Here is an 18,557-nt window from a genome sequence, read left to right on the forward strand (position 1 = left end):
TGTATTCTAGTGACTTGCCATAAGAATGGGGCTTAAACTCAGCAAGCAGCAGTCAGAGATAATTCTTTAGGCGCAAAGTAGGAAAACGTAAATTCTTAAGCACCCCATGTATAAACTGCACTTTAAGCAAAAGGTAACTATATTGATATCCGCCCTTTAATTGTACAAGTTGTGTGAGCCTTAGTTTATCCCATCGCTTTTCCTTTTGGTTGTTCTATCTAGGAGGAGAAGATGCTGGAGATCCATGTGAAGCACAAGATACGGAGTGGGAAGACTGCGACTCTAGGCATGGAGGTTGATGGGCTGCCATTTTATGATGTTCATTCTACTATGATCCAGCAGTTGCTTGAAGAATCTCTTAGAAAACCCTCATCGTGATCGTCTGAAGAGCAATTTTCAATTGTGTCTGTTTGATGTAAAACATTAAGATGATTATATAGCATAATGATTTATTAGTTCAGAAAGGATGCTGTATTTCTTTGTGAATACTTTCAAGGTTTACTAATGCTGCATGCTCTTGTCATTTCTGTTATTAATATGTATTTACAGTATTCTGTGTTCCTATAGCATTTAAATAGTATAAGGTGAAGTAAATGCTCACGTGTAACATTTATCTGAGCCAGTCAGCACTTCCCGTAATGTGAGATGTTAAGACTATGACTGAGCTGATACTATTTCTGTCTTTTACTGTCGAGTTTGTTGATAATGCAGTCTGCAAGAGCAGCATGTTTACAGTTGCACAGGGGTCTACCTGCTGAGACTTGATCTCACACACAGGGGGTCTACCTGCTGAGACTTGATCTCACACACGGGGGTCTACCTGCTGAGACTTGATCTCACACACACAGGGGGTCTACCTGCTGAGACTTGATCTCACACACGGGGGTCTACCTGCTGAGACTTGATCTCACACACAGGGGGTCTACCTGCTGAGACTTGATCTCACACAGGGGTCTACCTGCTGAGACTTGATCTCACATAGGGGTCTACATGCTGGGACTTGATCTCACACAGGGGTCTACATGATGGGACTTGATCTCACATAGGGGTCTACATGCTGGGACTTGATCTCACACAGGGGTCTAAATTATGGGACTTGATCTCACATGGGGGTCTATCTGCTGAGACTTGATCTCACACACAGGGGTCTACCTGCTGAGACTTGATCTCACATGGGGGTCTACATGCTGGGACTTGATCTCACATGGGGGTCTACCTGCTGGGACTCGATCTCACACGGGGGTGTACATGCTGGGACTTGATCTCACATGGGGGTCTACATGCTGGGACTTGATCTCACATGGGAGTCTACCTGCTGAGACTTGATCTCACATGGGGGTCTACATGCTGGGACTTGATCTCACATGGGGTCTACCTGCTGGGACAAAATCTCACACGGGGGTGTACATGCTGGGACTTGATCTCACATGGGGGTCTACATGCTGGGACTTGATCTCACGTGGGAGTCTACCTGCTGAGACTTGATCTCACACGGGGGTCTACATGCTGGGACTTGATCTCACATGGGGGTCTACCTGCTGAGACTTGATCTCCTTCTGCCAGCATTATAAGGTTGCTGCAGCTAAATAATTCTTATTCCCTGCATGCAGCAGCCTCAGAGCAGATATATAATTCAGGGAAGAGAACGGGTGATTTTATCTATTTTTATTTTGCTGTTATTGCAGTGTTTATGTTGGTTTTACACTCTTAGCAGTTTCTGATGAATTTAGTTTCACTCAGCATTATGGCTTTATTGGATTGACTGTTCAATCCACAGTGAGTAATTTATATATGCGTGGGTGTGTGTATATATATTTTGCCCTCTCACATGCCAAATCTTCAGAGGAAGCTTCCTTTGGCCTATTCACCTGGGTTACTGAGCATGCTTACTCCAGTGCTAGTTGGTTCTCTCCAGGGTCTGGCATTCTTGAGCCTTTACCAAGCACTCATTGTAGGAATGTGCCACTGCCCAATGCTAGTCCTTCCCCTTACCATTGAAATGATTCCACGGTCACTAGATTCCTTGTCAGGTCCATCACATGCAGCAACTTTTCTGTATCACATAAGGGAATCATGTTGCCAAATGCTATCACTATTTCACGTCAGCTACCTGCCGAAGGTAACAGCTGAAGGTAGAGACCATCAGTGCCACTGATTGCCTTCCCACTGGTGAGTTAATCAGAACTGCTAAATGTAGCTGTAGTACAACCTGCTCCTTCATCAAACTCCTTAGCATCTAGGGAGACGTTGTTCATAAGCTTGAGATCTTCTGGCATCAGGGAAGTCTAGCAGGGAAGCACCATCCAAGAACCCAGTTTTGAAGTGAGACCTAGATTTCATTTTCTCATGTTCTTCTTTCTCTGGCGGTGCATTTGGAGAAGTTCTTACTGTAGAGACTAGGAAGCCTTGATTCCTGTTGTTGTTGTTGTTGTTGTGTCTTTCGGCTTTTCCCAGTTAGGGGTTGCCACAGCGGAACTCCGGTCCGCTAATGATTGGCAGTAGATTTTTATGTGGCGAGTTGCTGGCCCTGACGCACAACCTTCAACGAAGGTACACCCATTCGTGAATGTCTCCACACAGAAGAAGCTCTAGCTGAGAATCGAACAGGACGTCTTACTGGGAGGCGACAACTCTACTGCAGCACCACCAGATTCCTGTTGTTATAAGTTCTGAATTTCCCTGGAGTTATGGGTTATGCATTTACAACCACCAAGTATTGATTGCTGAGTTAATGAGGCACCTGTAAAGTCCCTCTTATGTTGGACTGTATTTTTTCCCTTGACACTAAACTTCAAGAGTAATCAAACTTGGTGGTAGATATCCCTCCACGATCATAAGACATCTCTTCAGCAAGGTCACTGTCACTTATACTAGCTGTACGTCAGTTACTGACCTTCACTGATCTTGGGCATGTTGAACCTTGTGCCTCCATTGCATCATTAACTGGTTTCAGCTGTACAGCTGCTGGATCATGCGCCATTTTTATTTTCAATCCCTGCTGCAGTCTTTTCCCTTGAAGAATGTAGGATTTAAGGAAGACTTCCACATCAGGGAGTTTTCTCCCTTCCTCCTCTGCACTCAGTAGTTTTAGTAAATGTGAAGATTCTGATGCAGCTCAATCAAATGAATCTCCCTTATAGATTAATTCCCCTCTTAATGATCTGCCGTTTCAGAAAACCCTTATTTATTTTTAACTCCATCCGATCCCCTTCTGACCCTGCACAGCCCCAAGCAGTTCTCCATAGCTTCCATTCCCCAGTGACTCGTTGCTTGTTACACTGGACATATCCCTTCACTGGCTGGGATCCCAACTCCTTGGGAAGTCTACCTCAATGGTACTTATTGCTTACACCTGGGGAGTGAGGGGTGCAGTGGGGAGCAGTGAGCATAGAGCATGGAAGCCGACATCTTGTAGTGGCTAGTTAGTGTCCATAGCTGTGGAGATGCCTGGTGCATTGATGTCAGGATGTTGTTGCCACCCCCAGAGTTATTATGAGATGTCTTACAAGGCTTTCTATCTGCAGAAGACATTACATAGGCATCAGAGTTCTCCTTCTGTGATAGGTGAGTTGGCCATTGACTGCTTTATCCTGCCTCTCCTATCGGCCAGCTCTACTTGGTGACACAAGTCTGTTCTTGAATTTGGGTTGCTACCAGTGTAAGTGGACTTCCTTTCTCTGCACCATAAGGCTGGTGAAATCCCTTTTTTATGAAGAAATATGTCCTGACCCTGTTATTGTTGTCTGCCTTTGCACAAGCAGTAGAACACTTTCCTGGAACAGGCAAGCACGGAGGTACGGCTTATTCTTCTTTTGGAATTTTTTTTAACAATGCAATTTTTCAGGATTAAAGGCTCCTGAACTGTGGCTTCTGTTCCTCTAAGAAGGCATCTCACCTTCGTAGAGCCTTTTCTGATGTGTCTGATCTGCTGAAAAGTATGCTACATGGCAGAATATTTTGTCTTATTTTGTGCTTTGCAAAGATTGCAGAAGTCTCAATTTTTAGTCATGCTTTTGCCTGATTACATATTTGTAATAGGTGTGGTGCAACCCCTCAGCTAATGTTTGCATTTCTGCGCATCACGTTGCCAGTTCCTTGAGTTACTGCAGAATTAAAAGTTACCAAGTAATCTTTTTTTATATTAATCTGTTCCAATTTGCAGTTTACAAAACTGAAAAACTGAATCTGTTCTTACTTTCAGTCAACCTAATTTGCTCCGGTCTCTATGGCTTTGATTTTCTCAATGTACGATTTCTATTTTGTTTAAGGTAATGTTGAAAATACTTCAGATTCTGCTTATTATATTTCTAAGAGCTGGTTGTGGCTCTTAGATAATGAAGATGTTAATTAGTCTTCGGTTCCAGATTCAGAATTCAGCTACAGATTTTCAACTTTTGTTTAGTTTTTGGGTATGTAGTTTGTGTTGAGGGGTAGTGCCTGTAACTGACAAGCTAAAGCAGTAGCTGGTGTGAGGGGTAATCCTTTATGCTCTGTCTGTAAACAACATCAAACTGATGCTAAACATAGTTTGGGGACTATATATCTATTAATAAAATTTAGGATAGAATTATTTATAAGTTGATTAACTATCTCATTATTAAAGATATGCTACCATAGTCTGCTTTTTGATTATTATATCCAGGTCCACACTTCAATTTGTCTGATCTAATTATTTATTTTTTCTCTTTTTTTGGTGGGGGTGCTAACCTTTATGTTACTTAAAAGTAGCTTAATAAAGCATGTCTTTCTGACTGGACTAATTTTGTTTAAAATCAAATTACTTCTGTTAAATTTGTTACACTTTCAGGTACTTGCGTATTATCGCAACCGGATTTTCACGATAATGTCACTTGCTTCCCGCTCTGTAAATTTAAAAAGAAATATATGCAGAATCACACTGACAATGTTAACTTCATATAAAAAACATTGTTTAGGTAGGGAGAACATTGTAAAATTTAAGGAATGTGTGCTTGATTCAAGCTATGCTGTTTTCCGACATCTAGTCACTCTAAATACACGTTCCATATCCCCAGCAATCTTGACAGCAATAGCAGACAATTTCTCCCCGTACAAAAAGTGTAACCCAGCAAGTGAACCATCTACAAGTAAACCAGCAAGTGAACCATCTACAAGTAACCCAGCAAGTGAACCATCTACAAGTAACCCAGCAAGTGAACCATCTACAAGTAACCCAGCAAGTGAACCATCTACAAGTAACCCAGCAAGTGAACCATCTACAAGTAAACCAGCAAGTGAACCATCTACAAGTAAACCAGCAAGTGAACCATCTACAAGTAACCCAGCAAGTGAACCATCTACAAGTAACCCAGCAAGTGAACCATCTACAAGTAACCCAGCAAGTGAACCATCTACAAGTAAACCAGCAAGTGAACCATCTACAAGTAAACCAGCAAGTGAACCATCTACAAGTAACCCAGCAAGTGAACCATCTACAAGTAACCCAGCAAGTGAACCATCTACAAGTAAACCAGCAAGTGAACCATCTACAAGTAACCCAGCAAGTGAACCATCTACAAGTAACCCAGCAAGTGAACCATCTACAAGTAAACCAGCAAGTGAACCATCTACAAGTAACCCAGCAAGTGAACCATCTACAAGTAAACCAGCAAGTGAACCATCTACAAGTAACCCAGCAAGTGAACCATCTACAAGTAACCCAGCAAGTGAACCATCTACAAGTAACCCAGCAAGTGAACCATCTACAAGTAACCCAGCAAGTGAACCATCTACAAGTAACCCAGCAAGTGAACCATCTACAAGTAACCCAGCAAGTGAACCATCTACAAGTAACCCAGCAAGTGAACCATCTACAAGTAACCCAGCAAGTGAACCATCTACAAGTAACCCAGCAAGTGAACCATCTACAAGTAACCCAGCAAGTGAACCATCTACAAGTAACCCAGCAAGTGAACCATCTACAAGTAACCCAGCAAGTGAACCATCTACAAGTAACCCAGCAAGTGAACCATCTACAAGTAACCCAGCAAGTGAACCATCTACAAGTAACCCAGCAAGTGAACCATCTACAAGTAACCCAGCAAGTGAACCATCTACAAGTAACCCAGCAAGTGAACCATCTACAAGTAACCCAGCAAGTGAACCATCTACAAGTAACCCAGCAAGTGAACCATCTACAAGTAACCCAGCAAGTGAACCATCTACAAGTAACCCAGCAAGTGAACCATCTACAAGTAACCCAGCAAGTGAACCATCTACAAGTAACCCAGCAAGTGAACCATCTACAAGTAACCCAGCAAGTGAACCATCTACAAGTAACCCAGCAAGTGAACCATCTACAAGTAACCCAGCAAGTGAACCATCTACAAGTAACCCAGCCAGCAAGTGAACCATCTACAAGTAACCCAGCAAGTGAACCATCTACAAGTAACCCAGCAAGTGAACCATCTACAAGTAACCCAGCAAGTGAACCATCTACAAGTAACCCAGCAAGTGAACCATCTACAAGTAACCCAGCAAGTGAACCATCTACAAGTAACCCAGCAAGTGAACCATCTACAAGTAACCCAGCAAGTGAACCATCTACAAGTAACCCAGCAAGTGAACCATCTACAAGTAACCCAGCAAGTGAACCATCTACAAGTAACCCAGCAAGTGAACCATCTACAAGTAACCCAGCAAGTGAACCATCTACAAGTAACCCAGCAAGTGAACCATCTACAAGTAACCCAGCAAGTGAACCATCTACAAGTAACCCAGCAAGTGAACCATCTACAAGTAACCCAGCAAGTGAACCATCTACAAGTAACCCAGCAAGTGAACCATCTACAAGTAACCCAGCAAGTGAACCATCTACAAGTAACCCAGCAAGTGAACCATCTACAAGTAACCCAGCAAGTGAACCATCTACAAGTAAACCAGCAAGTGAACCATCTACTAACCCAGCAAGTGAACCATCTACAAGTAAACCAGCAAGTGAACCATCTGCAAGAAAACCGTCTGCAAGTATGCTTCTTAATCAGTGAAAGAAAATCTTCACAAATATGTTGCTCAAAACATCCGGAAGACATCCACATGAATACTATGCAAAACATCCCGAAAACATTGCAACAATAACTGCTATCCTCACAAAAACTTTAACTTTAGTTATTTACTGCTGTATGTCAAATAAAATGAGTTATTTACCTAAAAAATGTTTCTTCATATTTGTTATTCTAGTAATCCTTCACGCAGTAAAAACTAACGAACATTTCCCATGCTTTCTCAGTCCCAATTCTGCACTAAGACAGCAGTGCAACCAATTTTTAAGTACGCAAAGCAAGTTCCACATTACCGCATTACTTTACATTGGTAATTTGGGACAAACTAGGTTGTACCCAAAGAAAACACCAAATTGTGTCTTATGTTTAGTCCCACAATCCATTTTGGGGCCAACAAGCGTACTACCGCAACCTCGAAAATCTGGTTGCGATAATATTTAAGTACCCATTTTCAAAATACCTTTGTGTTTGTAAACAGCTGCCTGCCATAAACTGAGATGATTTTACCCCCCTCCCGAGAATCTGTTAAAGTGTGTATTGTTCTGTTTCTTATATTGCATGGGATACTAGACTTCAGTTTTATTCAGAAACATTTTGGCTAGTAAATTAGAATTAAGACTTTTAAGTTTTCTTTATTGTTAATGCATCTTATGTTATGGAAAATTTAATAAAATTTATGGTTAAATTAAATTAGTGAACTCAGTCCTTGCGGAATCATGTAAGGGGATCAGCACTTAGTAGGATTTTTTTTTCAAACTCATGTATCCTGGTGAGAGGGGGGAGGTTCTAAACAAGGACTGTACATTCTTAGAAGACCAGGAACTGTTGCCCAGCAGCATGTGCTTATGTAATGCACATTGGGTGTTGGTAAGTGCCTGCATATATAATGCATATTTGATATTAGGCAGCTTTGCATACAAAATTCACACTAGGCATTGGCCAATGCCTGCATGCATAATGCATGCTGGGTATTGGAAATTAGTGATTGGGATGTATCAGAAAAATGCTACATAGCTGTCAGGATGGTGCCAAACTGGCACATCCTGTTCTTCACTGCATTTACATTGAATGATGTTTTTCCGCTTGTTGGGTCCTGGTCTTTGAGTAGTGAGTCATACTGCTGTTGGAAAAAGGCAAAAGATTCAGGATGGGCTCCAGATGAGATGATGTAGGCAGTTATGGTGGGAACCCAAAATAAATAAATAAATAATAATTGGTTATTTACAGAAATGGCATTTATACAGGTTTCAATGTAAAATCTATTACTTTTTTACTAGAGAACCTGTTAGAAAAAGTGAGTTGTATGGTACATATTTTTCATGTAGCCATTGTAATTATTAAAAGTCCATCAAAGGAAGTAAATTTTTAGTTGCCCTAGTACTGGAGAAAATGTTACTCAACAGACTGTTTTACTTATTATACTTAATTTGGTGTGTGTTGCAGTTAGAAATAAAGATTTTCTGTTTGAAAAACATGCTGTTTTAAGGAGAAAATAAGGGCACCATTAGCAGACATCAGAACTGGGAAAAGTGAAAATGTACTTAAATTCCAGCTGCTACAGCTTATGTTGCAGATGAAGTGCCACGGCGCTTACCACTAATACACCGTATTCTTTTCTGGATGTCAGTAATGCATTGAGGATACAGAGAGCTACAAAGCTTCATACTGACCACAAATGTGGCACTGGCATTCCATGCTGGCAATGCACTGAAGAGTAATCGGGATGTGCTGCTTAGGGCCTCAGCACTTTACACCCTGTTTGCCCCATCCCAGCAATGCCTCTACTAAATGTCCATGCTGTGCTTGTATCTGTATATGGCTAATACTACAAATCTTGTGTTATGTGTTTGACACAGCTTAAAAACAGAAAATGGGTAAAAGTTATGACTCCATACAATTACTTTTAAAATGTATGTGGCAATTCACTCTAGATTCTTGTTGTGAAATTGGTATCACTGAGAGATTTAATAAAACGGCATTGCACTCACCCAGTTTTTATCTCATTGGCTTGTTTTGAGTTAATGATATGTTGTTTTTTTTTAATTTAAATATAGTGCACCCGCAGGTGTAGCTGAAGTAGATATGGGTTCTTTCCTACCTGACTCTGGTGACACCCCCTATAGGCCCAACACACCAAGGTGGCAAGAATGACAGATTTTATTCTGGGTGACACATCTAACTTAAAAGGCAATAGCACAACCACAAACAAATTATTTCAACAGTGCACCAATTAGCAATAAGGCAAGGTGAGATATGCATGCAGTGAAAACATACATTCACCCTCTTCCCCAGAACTCAACAGAAAAAGGTTTTGACATTCAAACATGCACAAAGAAGGCAATATCAATGAGCAGTAAAGCTTTATAATGCAGCAATACAAACACGGAAAAAATGCAATGTCATTAAGCAATAAAAGAGTTATAATACAACAATACATATATGAGAAAATACAATGTCACTGTGCAGCAAAATTCTTGAAGGCAGCAGTCCTAACATGAGCAAATGCAATGTCATTGAACAATGAATATTTATAATGCAACAATACAAATTTGAGAAAATACAATGTCATTGAGCAGTACTAACACCCTCAACCCGCTTGATCAATTCTAAACAGACTAACTATGAAACACTCTATTATACCCTGTTCACTGGCCAGTGACTACTTACAGTCTTGCTGCCGGCATGATGGGGCCCAAGTTGGAACTCATATGGATCCCAGACATTTATAATCCACAAAACATTGAGGGGGGGGGGGTCCACAATCATAAAATATAAAATGATGGCCAGAGCCTCTCACCACTCCGTCAAGAATATCCTAGTGACCAGGCACCATGGGTCCTCTGATGAGAAAAGTAGAAAAATCACCTGCCAGAACTCTGGTAATCATCTATGGCTTCTCTGTACTAGGCCCAAATGAACTCCTTTTCTTGCTGAATCATATGCAGACGTGGAACTACTGGTTTCAGACTTCTCTCCTGATTCCATAAAATACCATCATCCAGGATTTCAGCAATAGACAGATACAATCTACTACTTCACTTCCCTGTCCCAAAGCACTAGAAAAGAAAAGAAAATCCAGTCATGCTACAAACCCCTTTTTCCCTTCAGCTATCAGTTTCAGTCTTCCCTCTTTGAGCTAGTATCTCACTCTCTCCTTTCACTTTCAAAATTGTCTTTTATATTCCTGAGAAGAGCTCCACCCTGTGGTGTAATGAAAAATTAAAGTCTATTACTTCTACAATGAAATATAGTGGGAGCTACACTCTTCCCCAACTTGAAAATTTTGGGTTCCCCAAGTCAAAGGTAGAGTAGCAGCAAAATATTTACACTCACTAATGCACCATCAACTGAACAATATTTTTGCATTCAAAAGGTACATTCCACCAAGGGTAATCAGCCGTATGCTTAACTTGGAAAGGGATGTCACCACTGGAGTAGGAGGCATAGGGATTATGGGTGCAGACTATCCAATTAGCTGTGGTCACAGGTTCCTGTGTACTGTGTCCCAAACTGGTATATGTAAGTCTCTGTGGGGCCCGAATCAGTCTCTGCAATTTTGGTTCGAAAGAGGCAGCTAAGGAATTTTGCTCGGAAGGTTTGCCACTCACATCACATTCAATGTCCAGTTCTTCAGTAGGCATATTGTCTACTTCTAAGATCTTCTCTTGTATAACTTCACTTTCATTTTCCATAATGGTATGACTGTCCTTAGTACTACTTTCTGAAGTTTGCATAGCAGGGCCTCCATCAGTATCAGGTTCTGTAAAAGGCACAGAAACATTACTTAGTCTATTGTTAGGTCTGGGCTGCTCAGAATGGCAAGGAATGAATTCCGGTGCATTTTCATTGAGATTATAGCCCACGGGGTCTTTAACATCCTCACAAAAAAAGCCTACTGAAACCCCAGTCATCATCACTGTCCTCTCCTTCAGCAGGAGGAAGCATAGGCTCTTGAACATTGGAGAGGATAGTTCCTCTCCTCCGTAGCCTTCTGGATTGCCTTGAGTTAGGCTTCCGCTGAGCCATTCTTTTTCCTGACAATGACAATGGGAGAGGCATATGGACTTCTTGACTCTCGAATTATCCCTGCGGCTTTTAGTTCTTCCAAATGTTTTCTTAAGTCCTCCAGGTCTCCTGGAGCTACTCTTCTGGAACGTTCCCCTGAAAAGCCGGTCCTCTTTTACTCTTATTCGGTGTTCTGCACTTTTTACACAGCCCACATCTAGTTCACTAGTAGAAAAACAATTTTCTTTTTCATTAGTAGCTCTTTAACTCACTCAGGGGGCAAGAGACCACCTCCTATATCAATATCTTCCAGCTTGAACTCATTGGCCCTGCTCTCATTCCTTGTCAACACAGAGGCAGGTAAGGGAGTGGCAGCATAAACATTTCCCAAACGCACTTGTGAATGCAGGTCAATGGGAGTACTTCCTTTATTCTTTAACCCCACAGGCAAAGCGTCATAAGGATGCTTTAACCTGTCTGCAGGCCAAACTTCTGGGACTAGTTTCAGCCCCAGTGGCAAGTCACTTTCTGGATCCATTTCCATCATGAGATAAGAGGAAACTGTTTGTCCACACATCCTCACTTTGGTTCTCAAACAGGTGACCTGACCAGGATGAATTATATGCTCTTTCCCAGACAGGGACCACACATGACCAATTTCATCTTTCTCACTATCCTTATCCCTTTGAAGGGCACAGAAAACAGGTCTCAGGAGAGGATGTAGTGTTGGGTGTTCCTGGGCCAACTGAGGCATTAGCTGCTGAATCCTTTCCTTTTGGCCTGGGGCACACAACAGCATGAGTTTCAAAAACTTCTGTTGACCCAGCAACTGAAGTGTAAAATTCTAACTTGCGTGAGATATAACCATCATAAGGGAACTTAGTGTCACTTAGCCCCCAGATCTCCAAATCTTCTAACTTTTCAAGTGGCAAATGCTTTAAGTATTTTTGGTAGGCTTCTCTGTACAGAATGGTGATTTGTGCACCAGTATCCAACAGTGCTTTACTATACACTCCTATTTTTACAGACACAACAGGGGATGGTCCCAGTAGGCCATTGGGTAGTTTCTGTTTCTGGTGTTGTTCAGCTGTACGGCAGTCAGCATGTGATTGAGGTACCGCCGGTTGACCTCACCATTTTAAGGGATATGACTCTTGCTTAGTAGTGCTTTGTGGTCTCAGATGCTGAGATTTTGGCTGAGATGTCTTTCCAATTTGGTTGTTCACCTCAGATAAGCTAGAAGTATGCATAATAGGTAGTTTCTCTCCCCTATTACAAGGGTTTGTGTGGAAAGGAGATCCAGGATGCTGTCTCTTGATGTTAGATTTTATGGAGTTCTTTGTAAATGGGCACTTAGCTGGCTCCTTCACTGAGGCCCTTTAAAGTTTCCCTGCATTGCACTAGCCAATAATAGTTTGTTCACTTCTTTCAAGTTCTCTGCATTAGGGCTCTGTCGCTTTATATGCCCTGCATCCCCACAGCGAAAACAAAATCCATTAAGAGCTCTGAACATTGGCTGATTTGGTTCTTCCCTGAGTCCTTTCGTGGAGGTTCTAGCTGATGTATTCCTCCCTTCAGCTAAAGTTACCACGGCTTTCTGCAATTCTGCAACTGTCTTGGTGACTTGAGCTATGGTGTTGGTCAGGGAACACACCTGCATCTGCAACTGTGACACCTCTACATTGTGGACAGTCTGGGCCATGACTCCTGTTTAAGTAGTGAGCATGGCTATAGGCTCCTGCTGGTGTTCACTCACTGTTTTAGTTGTTGAACACTGAGATTTGGCTTCCAACAGGGCTTCCTCTTCCCTCACCACTTTAACCAACTAAGAATAAGTTAGAGTCCCTTCCCTATTTCTCATCCTCATTTTCCCCACAGTGGGGTCCATAGCTTGAGCGCCCTGTAAAATTTGTCTGATCAGTACTTGGTCAGCTACTTTTGGATCCACCCCCTTCTTTAGGATGATCTGGTGGAGCATTATATCTAATCGCTTAATGTAATCACCAACTTCTTGGTTTGTATGTTCAAACTGATAAAGTAGGTCAACAGCCCTCTCAGTCCTTCCAAACACATCCTGCAGTACTGTTAAATAGTCCTTGGTCGTGCAATCTTGCTTACCCATCCTTAGGTAGCATATGGTATCCGCAGCTAATCCCTTTAGACTTTCAGCTATCTGCTGCTTCTTCTGAGATTCTGGGATATCCCACTCCTCTAGGGCTTGTGAAGCCTGATCCATCTAGGATTCAAAATCTTCCTCTCCCTGTGGTGTGGGTTGTTTGCCAGAAAAAAAACGTAATTTGCAGTAGCCAAACCCAGTGAATGGCTGTGTAGGCTTTAAGCATTTTTTTTACAATACTTCCCAAAGCATTCAAAACTTCAGGCCCTATAGTATTTATGGGCAGTGAAGCTGCAGCTTCTGGTGTAAGGTTGTGACCTACTTGGATAGATTCCACAGATATTTTCTCTGTTGCTGAGGTAATGCACTTCTCAGGGATTACCACACAGACTGTACTCTCACCTGAAATTTGTACACTCAAAGGTATGTGCTCATACACCAAAGGACTTTCCCATTCTAATAAGACAAATGTGCTCTGCTCGGTAGGGTCCATAGTGCTTTCTAATAAAAATCCACGCCCTACAACTGGTAAGGATCCCGTGACTTGATGTATTTGCATATCAGCCCATGTGACCCCTGGCAACACCAGAACTAAGCAATGCTCTGACTGAGCATTGTGCTGTTTGCACCACTTAGCTTCAGCTTCTACTTCGGGGTTCATGTTTCTGCTGGATTTGCTTTCCACATGTACAGGGAATAGGGTGGAGTCCAAGGCAGTACAGGCAATCCTGGACGAGCCCCCAAATGTAGCTCATCCGCAGGTGTAGCTGAAGTAGATATGGGTTCCTTCATATCTGACTCTGTTGACACCCCTATAGGCCCAACACACCAAGGTGGCAAGAATGACAAATTTTATTCTAGGTGACACATCTAACTTAAAAGGCAATAGCACAACCACAAACAAATTATTTCAACAGTGCACCAGTTAGCAATAAGGCAAGGTGAGATATGCATGCAATGAAAACATACATTTACCCTCTTCCCCAGAACTCAACAGAAGAATGTCTTGACATTCAAACATGCACAAAGAAGACAATATCAATGATCAGTAAAGCTTTATAATGCAGCAATACAAACACGGAAAAAATGCAATGTCATTAAGCAATAAAAGAATTATAATACAACAATACAGATATGAGACAATGCAATGTCACTGAGCAACAAAATTCTTGAAGGCAGTAGTCCTAACATGAGCAAATGGAATGTCATTGAACAATGAAGATTTATAATGCAACAATACAAATTTGAGAAAATACAATGTCATTGAGCAGTACTAACACCCTCAACTCCCTTGATCAATTCTAAACAGACCAACTATGAAACACTCTATTATACCGTATACAGGAACAAAGTTCCCCAGCAAGCAAGCCAACTGTTCAAGCCCATGAAAAAGAATAAAACCGAACAGGTAATGGCAACAGTCAGCAGCATGGCAACCATGCACAGTTCCAAATTACTCCCAAAATGAATCGCTTTCAATGAAGCAAAACAATCCAACATTGCGGCAAACTCCGTTTAGTAAAACAGGACAAAAATCGGTAAGCGCTTTCACCATATAGAGTATGGCTTCCTCAGACCGTTATCATAAAGCATTACATTTATAAAACATTTATATAATAAATCCTAGTTAAAAACACTTTCAAGTCAACAATCTTTTGCCCCAACTCACAAGTCTTCATGATAAAACCCACTAAAACGTAATGACATCACTACAAACACATCCTTCATTTAAAGAAAAACAAACACATAAACATTAAGGCAGTCTATAACAAAATATCTGCATATAAAATCCTATACATAAATTTGTGTTACACATAATCACTTACATAAATTTCCTACCTAGGCAGACGTCTCTTATTCAACACAGGCTTAATAGACACTGTTCTTGTAAGAACTGTTTTGTGTCCCTGAGCACAACACTAGTCTTATCCAGAACTGGCCTCACATGTTTTTCGACAAAACTGAAGAAGGGCTCCGTGGCCCACCCCCTCCCAGCAACAATGGGTCTAAAGGGAGGGCCAACTGAGTTCTTATGTATCTTGGGCATGGCTTGAAATAGAGGTATCACTGTTAAATCCACCGTAAGATAGTTTATCAACTCCGTAGTTATAGAGTATCTCATAAGGAGGTCATTCAACAAACACTTGATCTGCCTTAGCAAACCTTGTATATATCTGTAATCAATACTTGACATTTTGAGTGTGAATAAAGACATCTCAATTGCTCTGAGTAGTACTCAGAACCCTGTGGTCATGAGGAGGAAAGAGATTACTACCCCTACAGCATCGGGGTTTGTGAAACCACCTTTTTGCATTCACCAGGAAGGTGGGAGAGGGGCGAGTTGGTCAAGAAGCAGAGGTCGGACCAAGAGGAAGGAACCGGTAGAGCCAGACAAGTATCCCACACTCAAGAAGATGTGGGAGAGCAGGAATCATTAGTAATGAATCTCTCTAAGAGAATCTTGACAGCTGGTGAGACCAAGGTACTGAATTTGAGGCTTACGTTTATACCAGCCCAAATGACAGATCTGTCCAGTTCTATTATTGACTTAAAATTGTTCTTGAGAAATGTCATGTTGAAGTTAACTTTACCGGGAACTGACGGAGTGGGACATGCAAGTTTTAAAAGGCTGAGTAATTTTGTGCCTGTAAACCATCCGATCCTTGAAGCTTTTGGCAAAGTTTGTGAGAATGCTTTGCGTAAGATGTTTGATGATAAAAGTAATGGAAGAAGATTTTATAATTTAAGTAGGGATGAGGAACGAGTGCTAGAAACATTAAGGAATGATCTGTCCATTGTAATACATCCAGCTGACAAGGGAGGAATGACAGTTGTGATGGATAGGGATTTTTATTTTAGTTCTATACATAATATGCTTCTTGATAGTGAGGTGTATGAAAGTATCGGTTATAGATATGTACAAGGTTTGCTAAGGCAGATCAAGTGTTTGTTGAATGACCTCCTTATGAGATACTCTATAACTAATAATAATCTCCATTTTTGTCGAAAAACATGTGAAGTCAGTTCTGGATAAGTCCAGTGTTGTACTCAGGGACATGGAACAGTTCTTACAGGAACTGTACACATTTGTAAAGGGTTTTGATGTGTCTAGGGGATACCTATTGATTACGCTATAAGTGGTATCCCTTTTTACTGTGATCCCTAATATGCAAGGGGTTGGATATCTGTATAGATACCTCCATGAACAAAGTAATTATGATCATAGGCTTATTGATTTGATATGTGAATTTATGAAGGTAGTACTTGAGAATAATGTGTTCGAGTTCGATAACGGTTATTATAGACAAAAACATGGTGTAGCAATGAAAGCTTGTTATGCAAATAGTTTTGCTAATTCTGTACTAGCACAATGAGAGTTGGAAGAGGTATTTGGGCTGGAGTTGTATATGGAGAATGTACTATTCTGTTGTCAATTTGTAGATGATGCTTTTATGGTATGGGGGGACACTGTGGAAGATCTGGGGAGATTTATTGTTAGATTACATGAGACCAACACGTTCCTGAGGTTTACATCCAAATGGTCAGATAAATCGATAGAATTTTTGGATGTTTTGGTTAGTAAGATGCCTGACTCGACCATAACCACTAGACTTTATAAGAAGGAGTGTTTGAGGAATTCCCTACTCCACCGAAACAGTATGCACCCTAGGGGTGTTTTTAATAATGTTGTGAAGGGACAGGGTATGAGGGTGTCCCGGTTACATAACATTAATGCTGATTATGATGGGGGCGAAATGTCCTGAGGCAGAATTTCTGTCTGAGAGGGTATAAGGGTAATGAAGTGGACCTGATATTAACACAGGTTGATGGTTTGCGGGCAGGACAGGTCAAACCATATTTCTCAGCAATTATTAATGATGGAGGGGTTGGAGAGGACAGATAGGTATGATGAGGTAGTGAAGGTCTGAATGAAGTATACCAGTAATGTGAATGCAGTAAAAGGAGTATTTCAGAAACATTGGTTGCTTCTGCTGACAGATGACAACATCAGCAAGGTAGTGGGTGAAATACCCAGGTTTGGACATATGAATTGTAGCTCATTAAAGATGATGCTATGTTACCCTGATAGAATGGCTAGGGATGTTGAGGGTGGGTATGGTACCCTCCCATGTGGCTCTTGTAATTTTTGTAAGTGGATAGACCCTGATAGCAATTTTGTACACCTGGATATGGGAAAAATCTTTAGGCTTAGAGTTAAGGTGAGTTGTAACGTGAAACATCTGGTTTATCTGGCACAATGTAATTGCTGTGGAAAATTCTACGTTGTAAAAACAAATCGTATGTTTAGAGACCATATTAGGGAACATCAGTATAGTATCCGGATGGATAGTGCTTCTAAAGCCCTGGCTAAATATGTGGCTGGTAGCAACAGGGTAGATGAATTTAGGTATAAGGCTCTAGAGGTTAAAAGTGTGGGTATGAGCGTGGGTGATGTTAAGAATAGAACTGAAGAGGCTGAACTTAAATGGATACTCAAATTGGGAGCCAATAAAGGCTCAGGATTAAATAGTGTAGTGTCTATTAAGCCTGTGTTGAATAAGAGACGTCTGCCTAGGTAGGAAATTTATGTAAGTGATTATGTGTGGCACTAATTTATGTATAGGATTTTATATGCAGATATTTTGTTATAGACTGCCTTAATGTTTATGTGTTGGTTTTTCTTTAATGAAGGATGTGTTTGTAGTGATTTCATTACGTTTTAGTGGGTTTAACATGAAGACTTGTGAGATGGGGCAAGAGATTGGTGAGTTCAAACTGTTTTTAACTAGGATTTATTATATAAATGTTTTATGGATGTAATGCTTTATGATAACGGTCTGAGGAAGCCATAATCTATATGGTGAAAGTGCTTACCGATTTTTGTCCTGTTTTATTAAACAGAGTTTGCCACAATGTTGGATTGTTTTGCTTCATTGAAAATGATTCATTTTGGGAGTAATTTGGAACTGTGCATGGTTGCCGGGCTGCTGACTGTTGCCATTATATGTTTGTTTTTATTCTTTTACGTGGGCTTGAACAGTTAGCTTGCTTGCTGAGGAACTTTGTTCGTGTATTGCATATATTGTTTGGTTACCCACAAGAGCATGGCGGAGAGTCAAGCTCTAATATGAGTGACTGCAGCCCTATTCCACCGGGCCAAGGTAGAGTTATCAGGACTGGTGTGTTGAACAATTTATTACAGAACAATAGTAATCCCTGGCTGGACTACAGTGGTGGAAATATTGTTGAGTGTAATGAATCGCAAGAAGATTATGATAGGCAAGCATTTCGTAAGCAGATTAATGACATGGAAGACAACCTCTTTAAGCTTAAGAGGTTACAATGCCAGCAGTTTCATTTTGAGGCTTGTCTCCAGTTGAAAGTGGTACCTCAAGGCCCAAGGGTGCTAAAAATGC

General features: G+C 41.1%; 2 protein-coding genes across 2 annotated transcripts in view; both read left to right on the forward strand.

Annotated features, from left to right (window-relative positions):
* Positions 1-2,487, forward strand: part of DGLUCY (D-glutamate cyclase) — a 1,244,793-nt gene extending 1,242,306 nt beyond the window's left edge. Inside the window, exon 13 of the mRNA XM_044074708.1 lies at positions 223-2,487. Within this exon, the coding sequence (XP_043930643.1) occupies positions 223-378 (156 nt within the window). The 3' untranslated portion in view covers positions 379-2,487. The remainder of the gene's footprint in view (positions 1-222) is intronic.
* On the forward strand, positions 341-6,462 carry LOC122804692 (cell surface glycoprotein 1-like). Its single transcript, XM_044074707.1, has 2 exons — positions 341-415; positions 4,808-6,462. The coding sequence occupies exon 2, from the start codon at positions 4,844-4,846 to the stop codon at positions 6,365-6,367; it is 1,524 nt and encodes a 507-aa protein (XP_043930642.1). The 5' UTR covers positions 341-415; positions 4,808-4,843; the 3' UTR covers positions 6,368-6,462.
* Positions 6,463-18,557: the final 12,095 nt, after the last annotated feature.

The sequence above is a fragment of the Protopterus annectens genome, chromosome 6.part0 (assembly GCF_019279795.1).
Source record: "Protopterus annectens isolate FY-2018-M chromosome 6.part0, PAN1.0, whole genome shotgun sequence".
In the NCBI taxonomy this organism is placed as follows: domain Eukaryota; kingdom Metazoa; phylum Chordata; order Ceratodontiformes; family Protopteridae; genus Protopterus; species Protopterus annectens.

Excerpts from the sequence above, each read along its gene's own strand:
- LOC122804692 (XM_044074707.1), top strand. The coding sequence starts at position 4,844 with ATGTCACTTGCTTCCCGCTCTGTAAATTTAAAAAGAAATATATGCAGA.